Source organism: Mustelus asterias, chromosome 13 (genome assembly GCF_964213995.1).
Source record: "Mustelus asterias chromosome 13, sMusAst1.hap1.1, whole genome shotgun sequence".
Lineage (NCBI taxonomy): Eukaryota > Metazoa > Chordata > Chondrichthyes > Carcharhiniformes > Triakidae > Mustelus > Mustelus asterias.
In genome coordinates, this window is record NC_135813.1 from 63503283 (window position 1) to 63525149 (window position 21867).

Below are 21867 nucleotides of genomic sequence, written 5' to 3' on the forward strand. Positions count from 1 at the left end.
ATGGCAGGCACTTCTAAGAGTCTGCTCTATATCTACCTCTGGACACCCTTAATCAAACCCCTCAATCATTAAGAAGCGTTGTTCTGAAACAGTGTCTGTTATGTTTTATGCGTTTGTTAAGATCTTACCATGTATGAATTTTTACTGAACCTCTTTTCATGCACATTGAGCTGTGCCTGGGAGACAGTAGGAGCACTAGGTTAGCCTCAGTGCCACTGGGTCTGGAATGGGGGGAGCAAAGGAAATCAGTTTGTGTTCCTGCTCTGAATTGCTATTTCTTGTTGCAAAGGTTGCTGAGAAGCTTGGACAGCTGGCCAACAGTGTCCAGGTTTACACCTGAAGTAGACTTGCTAGCAAATGTATTCCTGGAGGTTCCATCGCACGAATTTCCCTCACACTCCAGCCATTAGTCAGCCAGCATTGTGCATTGTGTGCATTGGTGGTTCAGTGGTAGAGATCTCGCCTGCCACGCGGGAGGCCCGGGTTCGATTCCTGGACAATGCAAAGCCCCTTTTCTGGGCGGCATGGTGGCACAGTGGTTAGCACTGCTGCCTCACAGCACCAGGGACCCAGATTCGATTCCTAGCTTGGGTCACTGTCTGTGCAGAGTCTGCACGTTCTCCCCATGTTTCCTCCAGGAGCTCCAGTTTCCTCCCACAGTCCAAAGATGTGCGGGTTAGGTGGATTGACCATGCTAAATTGCCCCTTAGTGTCAAGGGCTCTAGCTAGAGTAAATGCATGGGGTTATGGGAATGGGGCCTGGCTGGGATTGTGGTCAGTGCAGTCTCAATGGGCCAAATGGCCTCCTTCTGCACTGAAGGATTGTATGATTCTATAAACATATCCACCTCTGCGATGCATTGCGTTCCTAGGCTAATCGGAAAGCGAAAAGACTCATTACCCAATTGGATGATGTTTGATTGTCAGCCAGACAGCCCTATTTTCCCCCATTTTCAATATTCTTTATATCTGGTAAAGAGAAAGGTTCAAAGATAAAACATTAAGATGGCGGCACAATGATTAGCATTGCTGCCTCACAGTGCTAGGGACCCAGGTTCAATTCCGGTCTCAGTTACTGTCTGTGCAGAGTTTGCACATTCTCCCTGTGTCTGCGTGGGTTTCCTCCGGGTGCTCCGGTTTCCTCCCACAGTCCAAAGGTGTGCGGGTTAGGTTGATGGTAAATGGTAAATTGACCATTAGTGTCAGGTGGGTAAATGTGTGGGGCTATGGGAATAGGGTCTGGGTGGGATTGCGGTCGGTGCAGACTCGATGGGCTGAATGGCCTCCTTTTGTACTGTAGGGATTCTATGATAATTATAAATAAAAGTCTTTTTTTAATACCCTGAAAAGTTATCTCCAGTGTTGCACTCAGAATTGTTGTGGGGATTGGTTTTCAATTCCTGGAGACTCCAGGTTAATCCTGGAGAGTATGACAATCCGAACTTGAAGTGGCCACTTGAGCCCGATGTTATATGAGGCTTGGTAGCCTGATTGTTGAGGAGCCTGATTGTAGTTGAGGAGCCTAAATGACCACGTAATCAAGGTACATGATAATGAAATGTTGCTCAAAAGACAGGTACTAGATATACATATATGTATATCTGTTTCTGCTCTGACCTGATTGAGGTGTACAAAATTATGAGGGACATAGATAGAGAGAAACTTTTCTCCACAGTAGAGGGGACAATAACCAGGTAGCATAGTTGTAAGGTCAGGGGCAAGAGATTTGGAGGGGATTTGAAGATTATTTTTCATCCTGGAGGTGGTGGGAATCTGAAACTCTCTGCCTCAAAAGGTGGTAGAGGTGGAAACACTCATATTTAAGTTTAAAGTTTATTTATTAGTGTTACAAGCAGGCTTAAATTAACATTGCAATGAAGTTACTGTGAAAATCCCCTTGTCGCCACATTCCGGTGCCTGTTCGGGTACACTGAGGGAGAATTGAGCATGGCCAATGCACCTAACCAGCACGTCTTTCAGACTGTGGGGGGAAACCGGAGCACCCGGAGGAAACCCACACAAGCACGGAGAGAACGTACAAATTCACAGACAGTGACCCAAGCCGGGAATTGAACCCGGGTCCCTAGGGCGCTGTGAGGCAGGAGTGCTAGCCATTGTGCCACCGTGCCGCCCAGAGAGGCATTTAGATGAGCACTTGAAATGCTATAGTATACAAGGATATGGGCCAACTGCTGGATAATGGGTTGAGGATAGAAGCTTGATGGCTGGTGCAGGCACGATGGGCCAAAGGGCCTCTCTCTCTGTTGTAAAGCTCTATGACTAGAGAGCAATATTGCCTTTGCTGTGCGTGTCCCCTTTAGATTTATTTTTGCAAGGCTGAGCACACACATATTTGACCATAGAACAAGGCCTGAGCAGTACCTATTTAAGCTGCTGTACACAGTTCAGTGGGAACATTAACCAGACAGGGTGGTGGAGAGGGGCTTACACCAGGGAGTGGAGATAGTGACCCACAACCCAGGACTCAGTAACTCGCCCGAGATGAATCAGAGAATAATTACAACACAGGAGGAAGCCAATCGACCCGACTTGTCTGTGCTAGCCCTCTACAAGAGCAACTCCCACTCCCCTGTCCTTGCCCTGTAACTCTCTAAATTAGTTTTATTTTCAGACAATTATGCAATTTTGTTTGAAATGCCACGAGAAGAAATTTGACGGAACACTAATTTTTTCCCCCTAGAAATGGAAAGAGCAGTTTTGCCACAAAGCACCGAAGCAGCCTTATGTTTTCAGGTAGCTCACGCCCAAAAGTTTTGTATTTAGTTTAAAAGAAAAGCGTGTAAAATATATCCCACACATGAAGGACGTTCCTTTGAAGGTGTAGGGGGATTATGTGAGTTGCAGCACTCCCCGCAAAAGCAGATTCATTGAATGAGATCTTAGTTCATTCAAAACTGGGGATCAGATCGATGACCCCACCGGACACTTTGAAGGCTGTGCTACTGTGGGGTCACCCTGTCACGCTGTCTCTTCAGACCAAAGCGTTCAGACTATGTCGAATTATCTGCAAAAAGTATCTCCCGCCACATGCTACATTCTCAGTGATCCCGTCACTGGTCATTGATGATTTAAAAAAAAGCTCCCCCACCATCTAAAGATGGCAAAAGTGGGAGTTTGGCCAGATTAACATTTTGGGGAGGTTTTTGCTTTCTCAGGCTAAGAGCGTGGGGCCGTCACACTGCTCAGAAAGTTGCAACGCACTCTGCCGTTTTTAATTTCCATCTCTGCAGCGCTTTGCGGCTTTAAAAAAAATTTTAACAAATGGGGCTGCAACTAAAATAGGAAATGGTGCATGTTCTGCAATTTGAAATATAAAAAAGCACCCTTCCACTGGCTCAGCGGCTGCACTGGGCTCTCTCGTTCAAAGACAAGATGAATGTATGGAGTGGTGTACATTGTGTCTTTGGATTCTTTTTGAGTGCAGTTATGCAGGGAAATTCAGCAATGCAGAGTATTCGGGGCAGTGAGAGCTCCGGCGTGTTGGTGCTATTTAAGGCTTGTTTGAACTGCTTGCTCCTTTTTTTTCTCTCTCTCGTCCTCTGCGCTGCCGAGGCTTCTGAATCTGTGCACAAGAGGGAAGCTAACTATTAGGGGCCCTGACCTCTCACCTTGAGGTCAGTGCCCTGGAACTGAGCAGATGTTCCGCTGGGTGAACAAGTTGAAAATGGCTGGAGTTCCCAGGCTGAAAGGCGCCAGACTTTGGCCAGAGGACCTATCCTGTAAACTACAAACATAGGCCTATACATTGAAGCTACAAAAGCTACCCAACCCGCCCCTCACCCTCCTTAATGCTGATCAAACTGCAACACCAACCCCCACCCTCCCTCCATCCCCACCCCTTTTAAACACATACTCCCACTCCCCACAGCCATCCTGTGAATTTCTGCAGAGGATATCACCGCTCACAAGAACTAAATCATCCAGAAAACAAACGCTCACATTCCCCAGACACATTCCCACACTTCCAAGGCCCCTTCCAGCCCTCACTCACATGAAAAGCAGCCCTTCCATTGAAAGGAAAAGCTTACCCTCACACAGCACTCAGCGAACACCCCAACATGGCCACACTCACTGCACCAACCCACACATTCAACACACAAGCTCACACTCACAGGAGGAAGACTCCCATAAACACACACACACAATTACAAACCAAGCACAGGCACTTAGTTTAGTTTATTTATTAGTGTCACAAGTAGGCTTACATTAACACTGCAATGAAGTTACTGTGAAAATCCCCTAGTCACCACAGTTTGGGTACACTGAGGGAGAATTTAGCATGGCTAATGCACCTAACCAACACGTATTTCGGATTGTGGGAGGAAACCGGAGCACCCGGAGGAAACCCACACAGACACGAGGGGGAACGTGCAGACTCCGCACAGACAGTGACCCAAGCCGGGAATCAAACCTGGGTCTCTGGCGCTGTGAGGCAGCAGCGCTAACCACTGTCCCACAGTGCCACCCTATTCTCAATATGAATTGTACAGCACAGGAAACAGGCCCTTCAGCCCTCCAAATAATTTTTATTGAATTCAAATTCCACCATCTGCCGTGGTGGGATTTGAACCGGGGTCCCAAGAACATTAGTTGAATTTCCTGGATTAATAGTCTAGCGATAATACCACTAGGCCATCACCTTCCTATTTATGTAATATATGTAATATAGATGGGCTCTGTTATTCACTGTCTGCATGCAGAGTGCGCTTTTCACTATGCAGACCATGTGTTTATGGGGAGAACGTGCAAGTTCTGCACAGACAGTGACCCAAGCCGGGAATCAAACCTGGGTCTCTGGCGCTGTGAGGCAGCAGCGCTAACCACTGTCCCACAGTGCCACCCTATTCTCAATATGAATTGTACAGCACAGGAAACAGGCCCTTCAGCCCTCCAAATAATTTTTATTGAATTCAAATTCCACCATCTGCCGTGGTGGGATTTGAACCGGGGTCCCAAGAACATTAGTTGAATTTCCTGGATTAATAGTCTAGCGATAATACCACTAGGCCATCACCTTCCTATTTATGTAATATATGTAATATAGATGGGCTCTGTTATTCACTGTCTGCATGCAGAGTGCGCTTTTCACTATGCAGACCATGTGTTTATGGGGAGAACGTGCAAGTTCTGCACAGACAGTGACCCAAGCCGGGAATCATCACAGAAATCATAGAAACCCTACAGTGCAGAAGGAGGCCATTCAGCCCATCGAGTCTGCACCGACCACAATCCCACCCAGGCCCTACCCCCACATATTTCACCCGCTAATCCCTCTAACCTACGCATCTCAGGACTCTAAGGGGCAATTTTTAACCTGGCCAATCAACCTAACTCGCACATCTTTGGACTGTGGGAGGAAACCGGAGCACCCAGAGGAAACCCATGCAGACACAAGGAGAATGTGCAAACTCCACACAGACAGTGACCCGAGCCGGGAATCGAACCTGGGACCCTGGAGCTGTGAAGCAGCAATGCTAACCACTGTGCTATCGTGCTGCCAGGAATCGAATCCAGGTTCGAACCAAGGAATCGAACCTGGGTGCTATGAGGCAGCAGTGCTAACTACTGTGCCACTGTGTTGCCCATTGGGAACTTAACTCAAAGCAACACAACTCCGGATGCTGTAAATCTGAAATAAAGACAGAGAAATGCTGGGGAAGCTCAGCAGGTCTGGCAGCATCTTTGGAGAGAGAGTACAAGTTAACTTTCTCTCTGCCCAGATGCTGTCAGACTTGCTGAGTTTTTTTGTGGCTGCCTCTTCTGTTTTTATTCCGTACAAACTCCCAAGTGGAAAGCTGTGGGGTTTGAGAACGAACACACACTCAGAATTTACAGACTATAGACAAGACTCAGCTGAAATGTCCACAAATGTCACCCTCCTCATGATCAACAGTCACAAACTCCATTTACACCTTGAACAATGGGCAGTTCGCTTGCCAGCTCACCGCTGGATGAAAAATATTCATCCCCGTTCACAAACGTGGCACCAACTCACACTCACAATGAACAGGGAAGTTCTCTCTCCCACCCCTCTGCCCCAGCCAATATTTATCCCTCAATGTTTGGTGATTCACAAGGGAAGCTGAGCGGAAAATTAAGGAGGTAAAACATTCCCCCAAAGTAGGGCAACTTTGGGTCACCGGTTGCAGAGAAAGCAGAAACCCTGCTCCAATGTGTCCCCTGCTCCAATGGTATTTGCTACCAAATAAACCTGTTGGACTTTAACCTGCTGTTGTTAAAACTCTTCCAATGTGTCCCCACAGGCAAATGAGGGAGAATCCTCAGATACCCAATTCAAGACAGTCATTGTGAAAGACACGAGATATTCAACACATTCCACGCCGACTCAATAGTTAAGAAAGCCCACCAACACCTCTATTTTCTCAGAAGATTAAGGAAATTCAGCATGTCCACTACGACTCTCACCAATGTTTACAAATGCACCATAGAAAGCATTCTTTCAAGTTGTATCACAGCTTGGTATGGCTCCTGCTCTGCCCAAGACCCCCAAAAAACTACAGAGTTGTGAATGTAGCCTAGACCATCATGCAAACCAGCCTTCCATCTATTGACTCTGTCTATATTTCTCGCTGCTCCAGGAAAGTAGCCAGCATGATCAAGGACCCCATGCATCCCGGACATTCTCTCTTCCATCTTCTTCCGTCAGGAAAAAGATACAAAGGACTGAAAAAACGTACCAATTGACTCAAGAACAGCTTCTTTCCTGTTGTCATCAGACTTTTGAATGGTCCTATCACATATTAAACTGATCTTTCTCCTCACCCTATGTGTAGCTGCAACACTATATTCTGCACCCTATCCTTTCCTTCTCCCCTATGTACTCAATGAACGATATGTTTTGTCTGTGTAGCGCACAAGAAACAATACTTTTCACTGGATCCCAATATATGTGACAATAATAAATCAAATCAAATCAATCAACACTCACAGTGCAATACCACAAAAAAGGTAACAGACACCCAACACATTACTGCATTGGTGGTACACTGTGCACACAATACTGGATTAGTGGTACAACACTGTGCACGTAATACTGGATTAATGGTATACTCTGTGTGCACACATTACTGGATAAGTGGCACACTCTGTGTGCATACAATACTGAATTAGTGTTACACCCTGTGTGCACACAGTCCTGGATTAGTGGTACATTTTGCACACAATACTGGATTAGTGGTACACTGTGTGCACAACGTATAGAATTCCAATGAACAAACCCCCTTTTTATGCACTATATTCTTGAGTCACTGTGTAAGTACACTATATTGCACTGATGGCACACTATGCAAACAATACTGCATTGATGGTATATTGTGTGCACACAATGCTGTACTGGTGGTACATTGTGCACAAAATACTGCACACTCTGCACACTAAACTGCATTAGTGGTGCACTGCGTGCACACAATATTGGATTAGTGGTATACTCTGTGAATACACAATACTGCATTGGTGGTACACTGTGTGCACACAATACTGGATTAGTGGTATACACTGAGCATGCACACAATTCTGGATTAGTGGTACATTCAGCATACATACAATACTGGATTAGTGGTACACTCCGTGTGCACACAATACTGGATTAGTGGTACACTCTGTGCGCGCACAATACTGGATTAGTGGTACACTCTGCACACAATACTGGATTAGTGGTAAACTATATGTGCACACAATACTGGATTACTGGTACACTCTGTGTGCGCACGAAACTGGATTAGTGGTACACTCTGCACACAATACTGGATTAGTGGTACACCATACGTGCACACAATACTGGATTAGTGATACATTGCATGCTGACAATACTGCACTGGTGGAATTTTGCGGGAGGTGATTATGATTTGAGGTGATATTGGCAAATAGGTGATATTGGATCTGCCACCTGTGATATATTTCTCCAGATTTTCAATCGCATGGAAGCTGATTAGAAACAAAGATATTTTCTTTTAGCTAGCACCTTTCACACCCTCAGGCCACCTCAAAGCACTTCACAGCCAATGAATTGTTTCTGAATTTTGAGTAATGAAGGGAATGTGATGCCCTTAGCGATGACCCATGAGCAGCAAGTTAGATAAATGGACAGTTAGTTTGTTAGTGGCAGGTCATTTGAGGGATGCATATTGGACAGGACACTGGGAGAAATCCACCGATCTTTCCCGAATGGTACCACTGGATGTTTTGTATCCTCCGGATGGGGTCTGAGTGTAATATCCCAATCAAGGACAGCTTCGCATTCCCTCAGTACTGCACCGAAATATCGACAACAGACTATATGCTTAGGCAGGAATGGAGTTTAAACCAAAAGCTTCTGATTGCATGAGTCATGGGAGAGCTAACAATTCTATGTGAATGGTCGGTCATGACCAAATCAGCTTGTTGTGTTCTTTCAGTCACTGAGGTAACAGATGTCACATCAATTAATTATTTAAGAAGGTTAATTAATCTTAGAATTAAACCAGGGAAAGGATAAATCCAATTAAAACTCCTTCACACAGAGGGTTATGTGGGATGCACTGGTCCACATCGAAAATGAATCGACAGGAGATAGAGTTTTGCTTGGGAAGTAAGAGTATTATGGGATGTGGAAGAAGATATATGTTTGGGATTACACAAATGATGAACTGTCAGGGTTGATAAGGGAATGTATAATGGGGCACCTTCTAGCCAGCTCTATAGTGGAAAGTGGAAACACAGAGACACCAAGTGGCCAGAGTGTAACAGTGTCACTCCAGTATTGCCTGTTGCATAGCGCCACTGAGTGAACACAGGATGTTACAGCACTTTTATATTGTTATAGCAGTGACCATTGTCCAGCCACCATCCAACAAAGGGATTGTAGGCCCCTGTCTCCATTAGAGAGAGACGATTGGTTGTATATAGCTTGAGGAGCAAGGCAAGAAGGTCAGCCTCCATGAGCTACCAGCGTTGGTAGAGGGATTGGACTCCAATGGGGGTTGGCATCATTCTGCATTGAACTCTAGCCATCAAGCCAACTGATCTAACTGACCCCCTGCAGTCCAGTCAGGGACAGAGAGCTAATGGATTCAGCACAGCTGCCTGGTGGCACAGTGGTTAGCACTGCTGCCTCACAGAGCCAGGGACCCAGGTTCGATTCCCAGCTTGGGTCATTGTCTGTGTGGAGTCTACAAGTTCTCCCCATGTCTGTGTGGGTTTCCTCCGGGTGCTTCGGTTTCCTCCCACAGTCCAAACGATGTGCTGGTTAAGTGCATTGACCATGCTAAATCCTCCCTCAGTGTACCCTAACAGGCGCCAGAGTGTGACGACTAGGGGATTTATTGCAGTGTTAATGTAAGCCTTCACGTGACACTAATAGATAAACTTTAACTTTGTAGGGGGCACAGAAAGGCTTGAAGAAATTGTACTGGGCTAGCAATGGGCAGCTCACTGCCTTTCCCTTAGCCCCACACCTGCTCCTATCACACAGGTAGGAGATGCTGTTTGATAGGGAGATAGGATGCAGTTGGTTAGGGATAGAGATGGGCAGGACAGGAATGAGTGGAATAGGATTGGGTACAATAGTGATGGGCAGTGTAGTTCTGGGTAGGTTAGGATTGCAGGTTTGTGTTGAGCAGGATAGGGTTGGGAAAGACAGCGTTGAGTAGGATAAGGTGTAGGCTATGTATGGGCAGGCTAAAGATGGGTAGGATAGAAATATGTAGGTTCAGAATGGATGTAACAGATTTTGGCAGGATAGAATGGGACAGGGTACGGTTGGGCAGGGTTTGATTGGATTATGACAGAGAGTTCTGTTATTTGTTTTTGTGCTAATGAACCTTATAACTAAAGTCTGCAGACACAGAAATAAATTGATAAATTGAACTTTTATATCAACGGGTTTCAAGGAACTTCACTGTTTGTGAACATGGGGTAGGATCTTTGGGCGCTGATCTCATGTTCTTGATTAGATGTGGGTTCTATGTTATTCTTTCGGAAGAGCTTAATTGGTGAGGTTGTACCAAAGATGTTGGTGAGTTAGTGTAGGTCAGAATTCTTCCCCCTTTACCTCCCCATCCCTTTGTGCTACAAATGCATCTCTCAACTTGGCTATATGAACCAAAGAAAACCTTTCCCTTACCTGGCAAGATAGCAGATATCTGATCTGCCGGGGTCTCCCTCTCAGAGAATCGAATCAGTTTGAAGCAAGAACCTGTGCAAATTAACCATTGTAAGAGTTTTAACAACACCAGGTTAAAGTCCAACAGGTTTATTTGGTAGCAAATGCCATTAGCTTTCGGAGCGCTGCTCCTCAGCACATGAACCATCTCAGCACAATCCAGTAATTGAAACTATAGGACTGATCCAGCAATCCACAGACTGATCTACCTTTTTATATCATTTTGTAAGTATATATGACAGGGTGACATGGTGGCACAGCAGTTAGCTCTGCTGCTGCCTCACAGCACCAAGGACCCGGATTCGATTCCAGCCTTGGATGACTGTCTGTGTAGAGTCTGAACATTCTCCCCGTGTCTGCGTGGGTTTCCTCCGGTTTCCTCCCACAGTCCAAAGACATGCAGGTTAGATGGATTAAAGTTAAAGTTTATTTATTAGTCATAAGTAAGGGTTACATTAACATTGCAATTAAGTGAAATTCCTCAGGATTAGCCAGGGTAAATTGCCCTTCAGTTTGTCTGTGGGTGTTAGTGTGTACCCTGTGATAGACTGGCGGCCCGTCCAGGGTGTATCCTGCCTAGTACCCAGTATCTGTTAGGCTCCAACTCCCAGTGACCCTGAACTGGAGTAAGCGGTTAAGTGAAGAAATTATATATATATAATATCAAAATCTATTAAAATCTAATCATGTGTCAGAGGCATTTAATAGATTATCTTTGCCGTAAACGTGATTCAAGAACTCTAATAGAAAGTCCAAACCTTCACCAACAGTCAGGCATGCAGCTCATAAAATAAACTTCTGATTTTACTTCTTATGGGAAATGACAATGCCAAAGCCGGGCTTATTTTCCTCTTTGGTAGGAAGGTAACGTGTACCCACACGTTCACTTCATTCTTTCGCTGGTTTAGACTCTGTGAACATCAGAAGGTAATCACACCCCACCAATTTACATTTGCTTTCTGTCAATTTTCATAATTGGTGCTAGGATTTTAGTTTTCTGTTTGATTTTTCCTCCCCCCTGGCTTCCAACCTTCACCTTTCTGCACGAGTTGATTTTGTGGCATTCTATACAGGAGGCACAGCGCAGTGAAGTCTTGGAGTGAAGCAGTTATAGGGCAAAGGATAATTGGAGCAGGGTGCACAGATGTTATTCAGTCCTCGTTTTCAAGTAATTCTACCCTTATTTTTATGTAACATATTTTGTTTCCCAACTTGCCAAAGGGCAACAAAGTTGAGTTGGTTAGAACATGTGGAGATTTCTCTGGACTACAGGTTGGGAGGCTGGAAAGTACAAAACTGAGGCACTACAACACCACCAGTGACACAAGGGTGCAATACCAGTGAACGCGAGATTAAATGAGCAACTTACATTATAATTGTGGACATGGCTACTTTTTAAAAATTTGTTCATGGTAAGTTCGCAGACAGCACAAAAATTGGTGGAGTTGCGGAGATGGAAGAGGATTGTCAGAGGATACAGCAAGATAGAGATCTGTTGGAGACTTGGGTGGAGAAATGGCACATGGAGTTTAATCCAGACAAATGTGAGGTAATGCATTTTGGAAGGTCCAATGCATGTAGGAATTATACAGTAAATGGTAGAACCCTTAGGAGTATTCAAAGGCAGAGAGATCTTGGCATACCAAAAGTGGCAACGCAGGTGGATAAGGTTATCAAGAAAGCATACAGCATGCTTGCCTTCATCAGTTGGGGCATTGGGTATAAAAATTGGCAAGTCATGCTGCAGCTGTACAGAATCTTAGTTAGGCCTCATTTGGAATATTATGTACAATTCTGGCCGCACACTACCAGAAGGATGCTTTGGAGAGGGTACAGAAGTGGCTTACCAGGATGTTGCCTGGTCTGGAGGGTAATAGCTATGAGGAGAGGTTGGATAAACTTGGTTTGTTCTCACTGGAACGACGGAGGTTGAGGGGTGTCCTGATAGAGATTTACAAGATTATGAGGGGCACGGACAGAGTGGAAAGTCAGATGCTCTTTCCTGGAGTAGAAAAGTCAAGTACTAGGGATCATAGGTTTAAGGTGCGTGGGGAAAAGTTTAGAGGAGATGTGCAAGGCAAGTTTTTTTCGCAGAGGCTGATGAATGTCGGGAACGTGCTTCCCATGGAGGTGGTGGAAGCAGGTACAACAGCGGCATTTAAGGAGCAACTAGATGAATACATGAATACAGTTTTAGTTTAGGCAGGCATCATGATCGGTGCAGGCTTGGAGGGCTGAAGGGCCTGTTCCTGTGCTGTACTGTTCTTTGTTCTTTGTTTATGGGATGTAGGCGTCGCTGGCTGGTCAGCATTTATTACCTGAGGGCAGTTGAGAGTCACCCACATTGCTGTGGATCTGGAGTCACACGTAGGCCAGACCAGGTAAGGATAGCAGATTTCCTTCCCTAAAGGACATTAGTGAACCAGATGGGTTTTTCGGACAATCGGCAATGGTTTCATGGTTATCATTAGACTTTTAATTCTGGATTTTTTATTGGATTCAAATTTCACCACCTGCCATGATGAGATTCGAACCCAGATCCCCAGAGCATTACCCTGGGTCTCTGGATTACTAGTCCAGCTATAACACCACTACACCACCACCTTGCACCTTCCTTATAGGAGGTCCTGTGGTGCAGTGGGTAGCGTTCCTACCTCTGAGCCAGAAGCTCTGGTTTCAAAGTTCACCCCAGGACATGAAGGCCAAGGAAGGTGCATTCATAACTTTGCCAAGCAGATTGAGTGTCAATCTGCAAATCCTTCCCTTTCAGGTCAGTGGCGGGTTTTGAGAGTTGGAGAGATTCCTGGTCAGCTACGCGGAGGAAAGAAAGTTGGAGCCTCGACTAGCACAGAATTATTACAGTACAGAAGGAGTCCATTCTGTATCTGTGCTGGCTGTCTGAATGAGTGATGCACCTGTAACTCTCCAGGTTTGACGGTCAGTTGACGGTGGCACAGTGGTTAGCACTGCTGCCCACAGCGCCAGGGACCCGGGTTCGATTCCTGGCTTGGGTCACTGTTTGTGTGGAGTTTGCACGTTCTCCCCTTGTCTGCGTGGGTTTCCTCCAGATGCTCCGGTTTCCTCCCACAGTCCAAAGATGTGTAGGTTAGACTAATCGGCCATGAGAAATAGCCCCTTAGCGTCAGGGGGATTGGGATAGTAAAAATGTGCGGTGACGGGATGGGGTCTGGGTGGGATTGTTGTCGGTACAGACTCGATGGGCCAAATGTCCTCCTTATGCACTGTAGGATTCTATGATTCTATGATACTGTCACCATCATCCCTCAGCCTTCGCCTTTTTCCCGTGACCCTGCACATTCACGACAACACCACCAGTGACACAAGGGTGCAATACCAGTGAACGCGAGATTAAATGAGCAACTTACATTATAATTGTGGACATGGCTACTTTTTAAAAATTTGTTCATGGTAAGTTCGCAGACAGCACAAAAATTGGTGGAATTGCGGAGATGGAAGAGGATTGTCAGAGGATACAGCAAGATAGAGATCTGTTGGAGACTTGGGTGGAGAAATGGCACATGGAGTTTAATCCAGACAAATGTGAGGTAATGCATTTTGGAAGGTCCAATGCATGTAGGAATTATACAGTAAATGGTAGAACCCTTAGGAGTATTCAAAGGCAGAGAGATCTTGGCATACCAAAAGTGGCAACGCAGGTGGATAAGGTTATCAAGAAAGCATACAGCATGCTTGCCTTCATCAGTTGGGGCATTGGGTATAAAAATTGGCAAGTCATGCTGCAGCTGTACAGAATCTTAGTTAGGCCTCATTTGGAATATTATGTACAATTCTGGCCGCCAATTCCCTCTTGAATGTTTCGATTAAACCTGCTTCCACCACAAATTTCAGGCAGCACTTCCAGAACCAAACCACTTGATGCATGAACAAGTTTCTCTTCATGTCTCCATTACTTCTTTTGACAATTACGTTAAATCTGTGCCTTCTGGTTCTCTAGCAAAGAACAAGGAACAAAGAACATTACAGCACAGGAACAGGCCCTTCGGCCCTCCAAGCCTGCACTGACCATGCTGCCTGACTGAACTAAAAACCCCTACCCTTCCGGGGACCATATCCCTCTATTGCCATCCTATTCATGTACTTGTCAAGATGCCCCTTAAAAGTCACTACTGTATCCGCTTCCACTACCTCCCACGGCAACGGGTTCCAGGCACCCACTACTCTCTGTGTAAAAAATCTGCCTCGTACATCTCCTTTAAACATTGCCCCTCACACCTTAAACCTATGCCCCCTAGTAATTGACTCTTCCACCCTGGGAAAAAACTTCTGACTATCCACTCTGTCCATGCCTCTCATAATCTTGTAGACTTCTATCAGGTCTCCCCTCAACCTCCGTCGCTCCAGAGAGAACAAACCAAGTTTCTCCAACCTCTCCTCAGAGCTAATGCCCTCCATACCAGGCAACATCCTGGTAAATCTTTTCTGTACCCTCTCCAAAGCCTCCACATCCTTCTGGTAGTGTGGCGACCAGATTGAACACTATATTCCAAGTGCGGCCTAACTAAGGTTCTATAAAGCTGCAACATGACTTGCCAATTTTTAAACTCAATGCCCTGGCCGATGAAGGCAAGCAAGCCTTCTTGACTACCTTCTCCACCAGCATTGCCACTTTCAGTGACCTGTACCTGTACACTCAGATCCCTTTGCCTATCAATACTCTTAAGGGTTCTGCCATTTACTGTATATTCCCTATCTGTATTAGACCTTCCAAAATGCATTACCTCACATTTGTCCAGATTAAACTCCATCTCCATCTCTCCGCCCAAGTCTCCAACTGATCTATATTCTGCTGTATCCTCTGATGGTCCTCATCGCTATCCACAAATCCACCAACCTTTGTGTCGTTCGCAAACTTACTAATCAATCCAGTTACATTTTCCTCCAAATCATTTACATATATTACAAACAGCAAAGGTTCCAGCACTGATCCCTGAGGAACACCACTTGTCACAGCCCTCCATTCAGAAACACACCCTTTCACTGCTACCCTCTGTCTTCTTTGACCGAGCCAGTTTTGTAACCACCTTGCTAGCTCACCTCTGATCCCATGCGACTTCATCTTCTGCACCAGTCTGCCATGAGGGACCTTGTCAAAGGTCTTACTGAAGTCCATGTAGACAACATCCACTGCCCTACCCTCATCAATCATCTTCGTCACTTCCTCGAAAAACTTGATGAATTTCGTGAGACACGACCTCCCCTTCACAAAACCATGTTGCCTCTCACTAATACGTCCACTTATTTCCAAGTGGGAATAAATCCTGTCTCGAAGAATACTCTCCAATAATTTACCTACCACTGACGTAAGGCTCACCGGCCTGTAATTACCTGGATTATTCTTGCTACCCTTCTTAAACAAAGGAACAACACTGGCTATTCTCCAAACCTCTGGGACCTCCCCTGTAGTCATGATGTGGAGATGCCGGCGTTGGACTGGGGTAAACACAGTAAGAGTTTTAACAATACCAGGTTAAAGTCCAACAGGTTTATTTGATAGCAAATGTCATTAGCTTTCGGAGCGCTGCTCCTTCGTCAGATGGAGTGGATATCTGCTCTCAAACAGGGCATACAGAGACACAAAATCAAGTTACAGAATACTGATTAGAATGTGAATCTCTACAGCCAACCAGGTCTTAAAGATACAGACAATGTGAGTGGAGGGAGCATTAAGTATAGGGTAAAGAGATGTGTATTGTCTCCAGACAGGACAGCCAGTGAGATTCTGCAAGTCCAGGAGGCAAGCTGTGGGGGTTACAGATAGTGTGACATAAACCCAAGATCCCGGTTTAGGCCGTCCTCATGTGTGCGGAACTTGGCTATCAGTTTCTGCTCAGCGACTCTGCGCTGTAGTGTGTCGTGAAGGCCGCCTTGGAGAACGCTTACCCGAAGATCAGAGACTGAATGCTGAAGTGCTCCCCCACAGGAAGAGAACAGTCTTGCCTGGTGATTGTCGAGTGGTGTTCATTCATCCGTTATCGTAGCGTCTGCATGGTCTCCCAAGTGTACCATGCCTCAGGACATCCTTTCCTGCAGCATATCAGGTAGACAACGTTGGCCGAGTTGCAAGAGTAGGTACCGTGTACCTGGTAGACGGTGTTTTCACGTGAAATGATGGCATCCGTGTCGATGATCCGGCACGTCTTGCAGAGGTTGCTGTGGCAAGGTTGTGTGGTGTCGTGGTCACTGTTCTTCTGAAGGCTGGGTAGTTTGCTGCGGACAATGGTCTGTTTGAGGTTGTGCGGTTGTTTGAAGGCAAGAAGTGGGGTTGTGGGAATGGCCTTGGCGAGATGTTCTTCTTCATCAATGACATGTTGAAGGCTCCGGAGGAGATGCCGTAGCTTCTCTGCTCCGGGGAAGTACTGGACGACGAAGGGTACTCTGTCCACCGTGTCCCGTGTTTGTCTTCTGAGGAGGTCGGTGCGGTTTTTCGCTGTGGCGCGTCGGAACTGTTGATCGATGAGTCGAGCGCCATATCCTGTTCTTATGAGGGCATCTTTCAGCGTCTGGAGGTGTCTGTTGCGATCCTCCTCATCCGAGCAGATCCTGTGTCTACAGAGGGCTTGTCCATAGGGGATGGCTTCTTTAACGTGTTTAGGGTAGAAGCTGGATAAGTGGAGCATCGTGAGGTTATCCGTGGGCTTGCGGAACAGTGAGGTACTGAGGTGACCGTCCTTAATTGAGATGCGTGTGTCCAAGAATGCAACCGATTCCGGAGAGTAGTCCATGGTGAGTTTGATGGTGGGATGGAACTTGTTGATGTCATCATATAGTTGTTTCAGTGATTGTTCACCATGAGTCCAAAGGAAGAAAATGTCATCGATGTATCTAGTGTATAGCATCGGTTGAAGGTCCTGTGCGGTGAAGAAGTCTTGTTCGAACCTGTGCATGAAGATGTTGGCATATTGAGGTGCGAATTTGGTCCCCATGGCTGTTCCATGTGTCTGGATGAAGAACTGGTTGTTGAAGGTGAAGACATTGTGATCCAGGATGAAGCGGATGAGTTGTAAAATTGCATCTGGAAACTGGCAGTTGTCGGTGTTGAGTACTGAGGCCGTTGCAGCAATGCCATCGTCGTGGGGGATGCTGGTGTAGAGTGCCGAGACATCCATTGTGACGAGGAGCGCTCCTGGTTCAACTGCTCCATGTGTGCCGAGTTTCTGTAGGAAGTCCGTCGTGTCGTGACAAAAGCTGGAGGTTCTTTGTACAATGGGTTTCAGGATGCCCTCGACATAGCCGGAGAGGTTCTCGCACAGGGTCCCATTGCCCGATACGATGGGACAGCCGGGTGTGTTTGCCTTGTGTATCTTCGGGAGGCAGTAGAGATCTCCAACGCGGGGAGTATGTGGGATGAGAGCACGGAGGGTGCTCTGAAGGTCCGAATCAAAGGTCTTGATCAGAGAGTTGAGTTGACGGGTGTGTTCTTTGGTCGGATCTGTGGGTAACTGTCTGTAGTGTTCCTCATTGTTCAGTTTGTTCTCTTCCTGTTGGGGAACACTTCAGCGGTCACAGGCATTCAGCCTCTGATCTTCAGGTAAGCGTTCTCCAAGGCGGCCTTCACGACACACTACAGCGCAGAGTCGCTGAGCAGACACTGATAGCCAAGTTCCGCATACATGAGGATGGCCTAAACCGGGATCTTGGATTTATGTCACACTATCAGTAACCCCCACAGCTTGCCTCCTGGACTTGCAGAATCTCACTGGCTGTCCTGTCTGGAGACAATACACATCTCTTTAACCTGTACTTAATTCTCCCTCCACTCACATTGTCTGTATCTTTAAGACCTGGTTGGCTGTAGAGATTCACATTCTAATCAGTATTCTGTAACTTGATTTTGTGTCTCTGTGCCCTGTTTGAGAGCAGATTTCCACTCCATCTGGCGAAGGAGCAGCACTCCGAAAGCTAATGGCATTTGCTACCAAATAAACCTGTTGGACTTTAACTTGGTGTTGTTAAAACTCTTACTGTGTGACCTCCCCTGTAGCCAGTGAGGATACAAAGATTTCTCTCAAGGCCCCAGCAATTTCCTCTCTTGCCTCTCTCAGTTTTCTGGGGTATATCCCATCAGGCCCTGGGGACTTGTCTACCTTAATGTTTCTCAAGAACCCCAATACCGCCTCCTTTTTGATCTCAACATGACTCAAACTACCTACACACCCTTTCCCAGACTCATCATCCACCAAGTCCTTCTCTTTGGTGAATACTGATGCAAAGCACTCATTTAATACCTCACCCATTTCCTCTGGCTCCACGCATAGATTCCCTCCCTTGTTCTTGAGTGGGCCAACCCTCTCCCTGGCTACCCTCTTGCTCTTTATATATGCATAAAAAGCCTTGGGATTTTCCTTAATCCTGCTGGTCAATGCTTTTTCATGACCCCTTTTAGCCCTTCTTACTCCTTGCTACCCTTGCTATCCTTCCAGCAATGGGAAAAGATTTTCCACTCTGTCCAGCCTCCTCATGATTTGAATACCTCTATCAAATCTCCTCCCAACCTTCTCCAAGGAAAAGAGTCCCTACTTCTCCAGTCTATCTATGTTACTGAAGTTCCTCATTCCTGGAACTATTCCCATGAATCTTTTCTGCACCCTCTCTAATGCCTTCACATCCTCCTAAGGTATGAGCCCAAAACTGGCCACAGTATTCCAGCTGAAGCCAAACTGATGTTTTATACAAGTTTAACATAATGCTCTTATGCCCTATTCCCGTATGTTTAATTAACCGCTCAGTTAACCATGGGTCGGCATGGTGGCACACTGTTTAACATTGCTGCCTCATAGCATCAAAGACCCAGGTTCAATTCCATCCTTGGGTCACTGTCTGTGTGGACTCTGCATGTTCTCCCCATGTCTGCATGGGTTTCCTCCGGGTTCTCCGGTATCCTCCCACAGTCTGAAAGACGTGCTGGTTAGGTGCATTGGCCATGCTAAATTCTCCTCAGTGTACCTGAACAGGTGCCGGAGTGTGGCAACTAGGGGATTTTCACAGTAACTTCATTGCAGTGTTAAGGTAAGCCTACTTGTGACACTACTAAATAAATTTATAAAGAAATGAAATACAGAGAAATTGAAGAAAATGATTGAATATGGAATTAAACAGCATGGGCGGCAAACACTAGCTGCACTCTCACCATGACCATATCTCGGCCTTACCCCAATAAACCAGCTCCCCTTGCTAATGTTTTAATTATATTGAATAATCGTCAAAGTGCCATCATTTACAATTCACAAAAGAGGAAAGTAAAATATTGTTGATGCTGCAAATTGGAAACAGGAACTCTGGAGGCATGAACCAAAATGTTGTTTGAGTGCCTCCAAGGTTTTTTATTCATCAGTTTGTTGCTTTGAATTATTGACTTTACTGGGATTTGAATTTGGTTAAAAAGAGTTTCTTTCCTGGACAATGAGTTTGAATGGAACTTTGCCAAGTTTCTGTCAGCCCTGTGCCAGTCTCAAAGATGGCCGCCCAATCAGTCACACGCCCGCAAGGCAGTCACTGCGCGTGCGCACATCATTTGCATGCAATTGGTTACTGGGGCAACGGACACCCGGATGTGGAACCGACTGGGAAAGCTGCTTGTCAGGTAAAGGCCTGGAATACAGAAAGAGAGAGAGACTGGGATAGAGAGAGAGACTGGGATAGAGAGAGACTGGGATAGAGAGAGAGAGAGACTGGGATAGAGAGAGAGAGACTGGGATAGAGAGAGAGACTGGGATAGAGAGAGAGACTGGGATAGAGAGAGACTGGGATAGAGAGAGAGACTGGGATAGAGAGAGACTGGGATAGAGAGAGAGAGAGAGACTGGGATAGAGAGAGACTGGGATAGAGAGAGACTGGGATAGAGAGAGAGACTGGGATAGAGAGAGACTGGGATAGAGAGAGAGACTGGGATAGAGAGAGAGACTGGGATAGAGAGAGACTGGGATAGAGAGAGAGACTGGGATAGAGAGAGACTGGGATAGAGAGAGAGACTGGGATAGAGAGAGATGGGATAGAGAGAGAGAGAGAGATGGGATAGAGAGAGAGAGAGAGACTGGGATAGAGAGAGAGAGACTGGGATAGAGAGAGATGGGATAGAGAGAGAGAGAGAGAGAGACTGGGATAGAGAGAGAGAGAGACTGGGATAGAGAGAGAGAGAGAGAGACTGGGATAGAGAGAGAGAGAGACTGGGATAGAGAGAGAGACTGGGATAGAGAGAGAGACTGGGATAGAGAGAGAGAGAGAGACTGGGATAGAGAGAGAGACTGGGATAGAGAGAGAGACTGGGATAGAGAGAGAGAGACTGGGATAGAGAGAGAGAGACTGGGATAGAGAGAGAGAGAGACTGGGATAGAGAGAGAGAGAGACTGGGATAGAGAGAGAGAGAGACTGGGATAGAGAGAGAGAGAGACTGGGATAGAGAGAGAGAGAGACTGGGATAGAGAGAGAGAGAGACTGGGATAGAGAGAGAGAGAGACTGGGATAGAGAGAGAGAGAGACTGGGATAGAGAGAGAGAGAGACTGGGATAGAGAGAGAGAGAGAGAGAGACTGGGATAGAGAGAGAGAGAGAGAGAGAGACTGGGATAGAGAGAGAGAGAGACTGGGATAGAGAGAGAGACTGGGATAGAGAGAGAGACTGGGATAGAGAGAGAGACTGGGATAGAGAGAGAGAGAGAGAGAGACTGGGATAGAGAGAGAGAGAGAGAGAGACTGGGATAGAGAGAGAGAGACTGGGATAGAGAGAGAGAAACTGGGATAGAGAGAGAGAGACTGGGATAGAGAGAGAGAGAGAGAGAGACTGGGAGAGAGAGAGAGAGAGAAACTGGGATAGAGAGAGAGAGAGAGACTGGGATAGAGAGAGAGAGAGAGAGACTGGGATAGAGAGAGAGAGAGAGAGACTGGGATAGAGAGAGAGAGAGAGAGACTGGGATAGAGAGAGAGAGAGAGAGACTGGGATAGAGAGAGAGAGAGAGAGACTGGGATAGAGAGAGAGAGACTGGGAGATAGAGAGAGAGAGAGAGAGACTGGGATAGAGAGAGAGAGAGAGAGACTGGGATAGAGAGAGAGAGACTGGGATAGAGAGAGAGAGACTGGGATAGAGAGAGAGAGACTGGGATAGAGAGAGAGAGACTGGGATAGAGAGAGAGAGACTGGGATAGAGAGAGAGAGACTGGGATAGAGAGAGAGAGACTGGGATAGAGAGACAGAGAGAGAGAGAGAGAGACTGGGATAGAGAGAGAGAGACTGGGATAGAGAGAGAGAGACTGGGATAGAGAGAGAGAGACTGGGATAGAGAGAGAGAGACTGGGATAGAGAGAGAGAGACTGGGATAGAGAGAGAGAGACTGGGATAGAGAGAGAGAGACTGGGATAGAGAGAGAGAGACTGGGATAGAGAGAGAGAGACTGGGATAGAGAGAGAGAGACTGGGATAGAGAGAGAGAGACTGGGATAGAGAGAGAGAGACTGGGATAGAGAGAGAGAGACTGGGATAGAGAGAGAGAGACTGGGATAGAGAGAGAGAGACTGGGATAGAGAGAGAGAGACTGGGATAGAGAGAGAGAGACTGGGATAGAGAGAGAGAGACTGGGATAGAGAGAGAGAGACTGGGATAGAGAGAGAGAGACTGGGATAGAGAGAGAGAGACTGGGATAGAGAGAGAGAGACTGG

The 21867-nt window shown here is 46.4% G+C and overlaps 1 protein-coding gene and 1 non-coding gene across 3 annotated transcripts in view; both read left to right on the forward strand.

Annotated features, from left to right (window-relative positions):
- Window positions 1–433: 433 nt before the first annotated feature.
- On the forward strand, window positions 434–504 carry trnag-gcc (transfer RNA glycine (anticodon GCC)). Its single transcript has one exon. It is a non-coding gene; the product is annotated as a tRNA-Gly (tRNA).
- Window positions 505–19722: 19218 nt separating this feature from the next.
- The window catches only part of LOC144502701 (ADP-ribose pyrophosphatase, mitochondrial-like), a 36278-nt gene continuing 34133 nt past the window's right edge, over window positions 19723–21867 (forward strand). Inside the window, exon 1 of one of the 2 annotated variants that reach the window (XM_078226917.1) lies at window positions 19723–19802. In XM_078226917.1, coding sequence (XP_078083043.1) covers window positions 19738–19802 — 65 coding nt within the window. In that variant the 5' untranslated portion in view covers window positions 19723–19737. The remainder of the gene's footprint in view (window positions 19803–21867) is intronic. The other variant, XM_078226918.1, reaches the window with a different exon arrangement.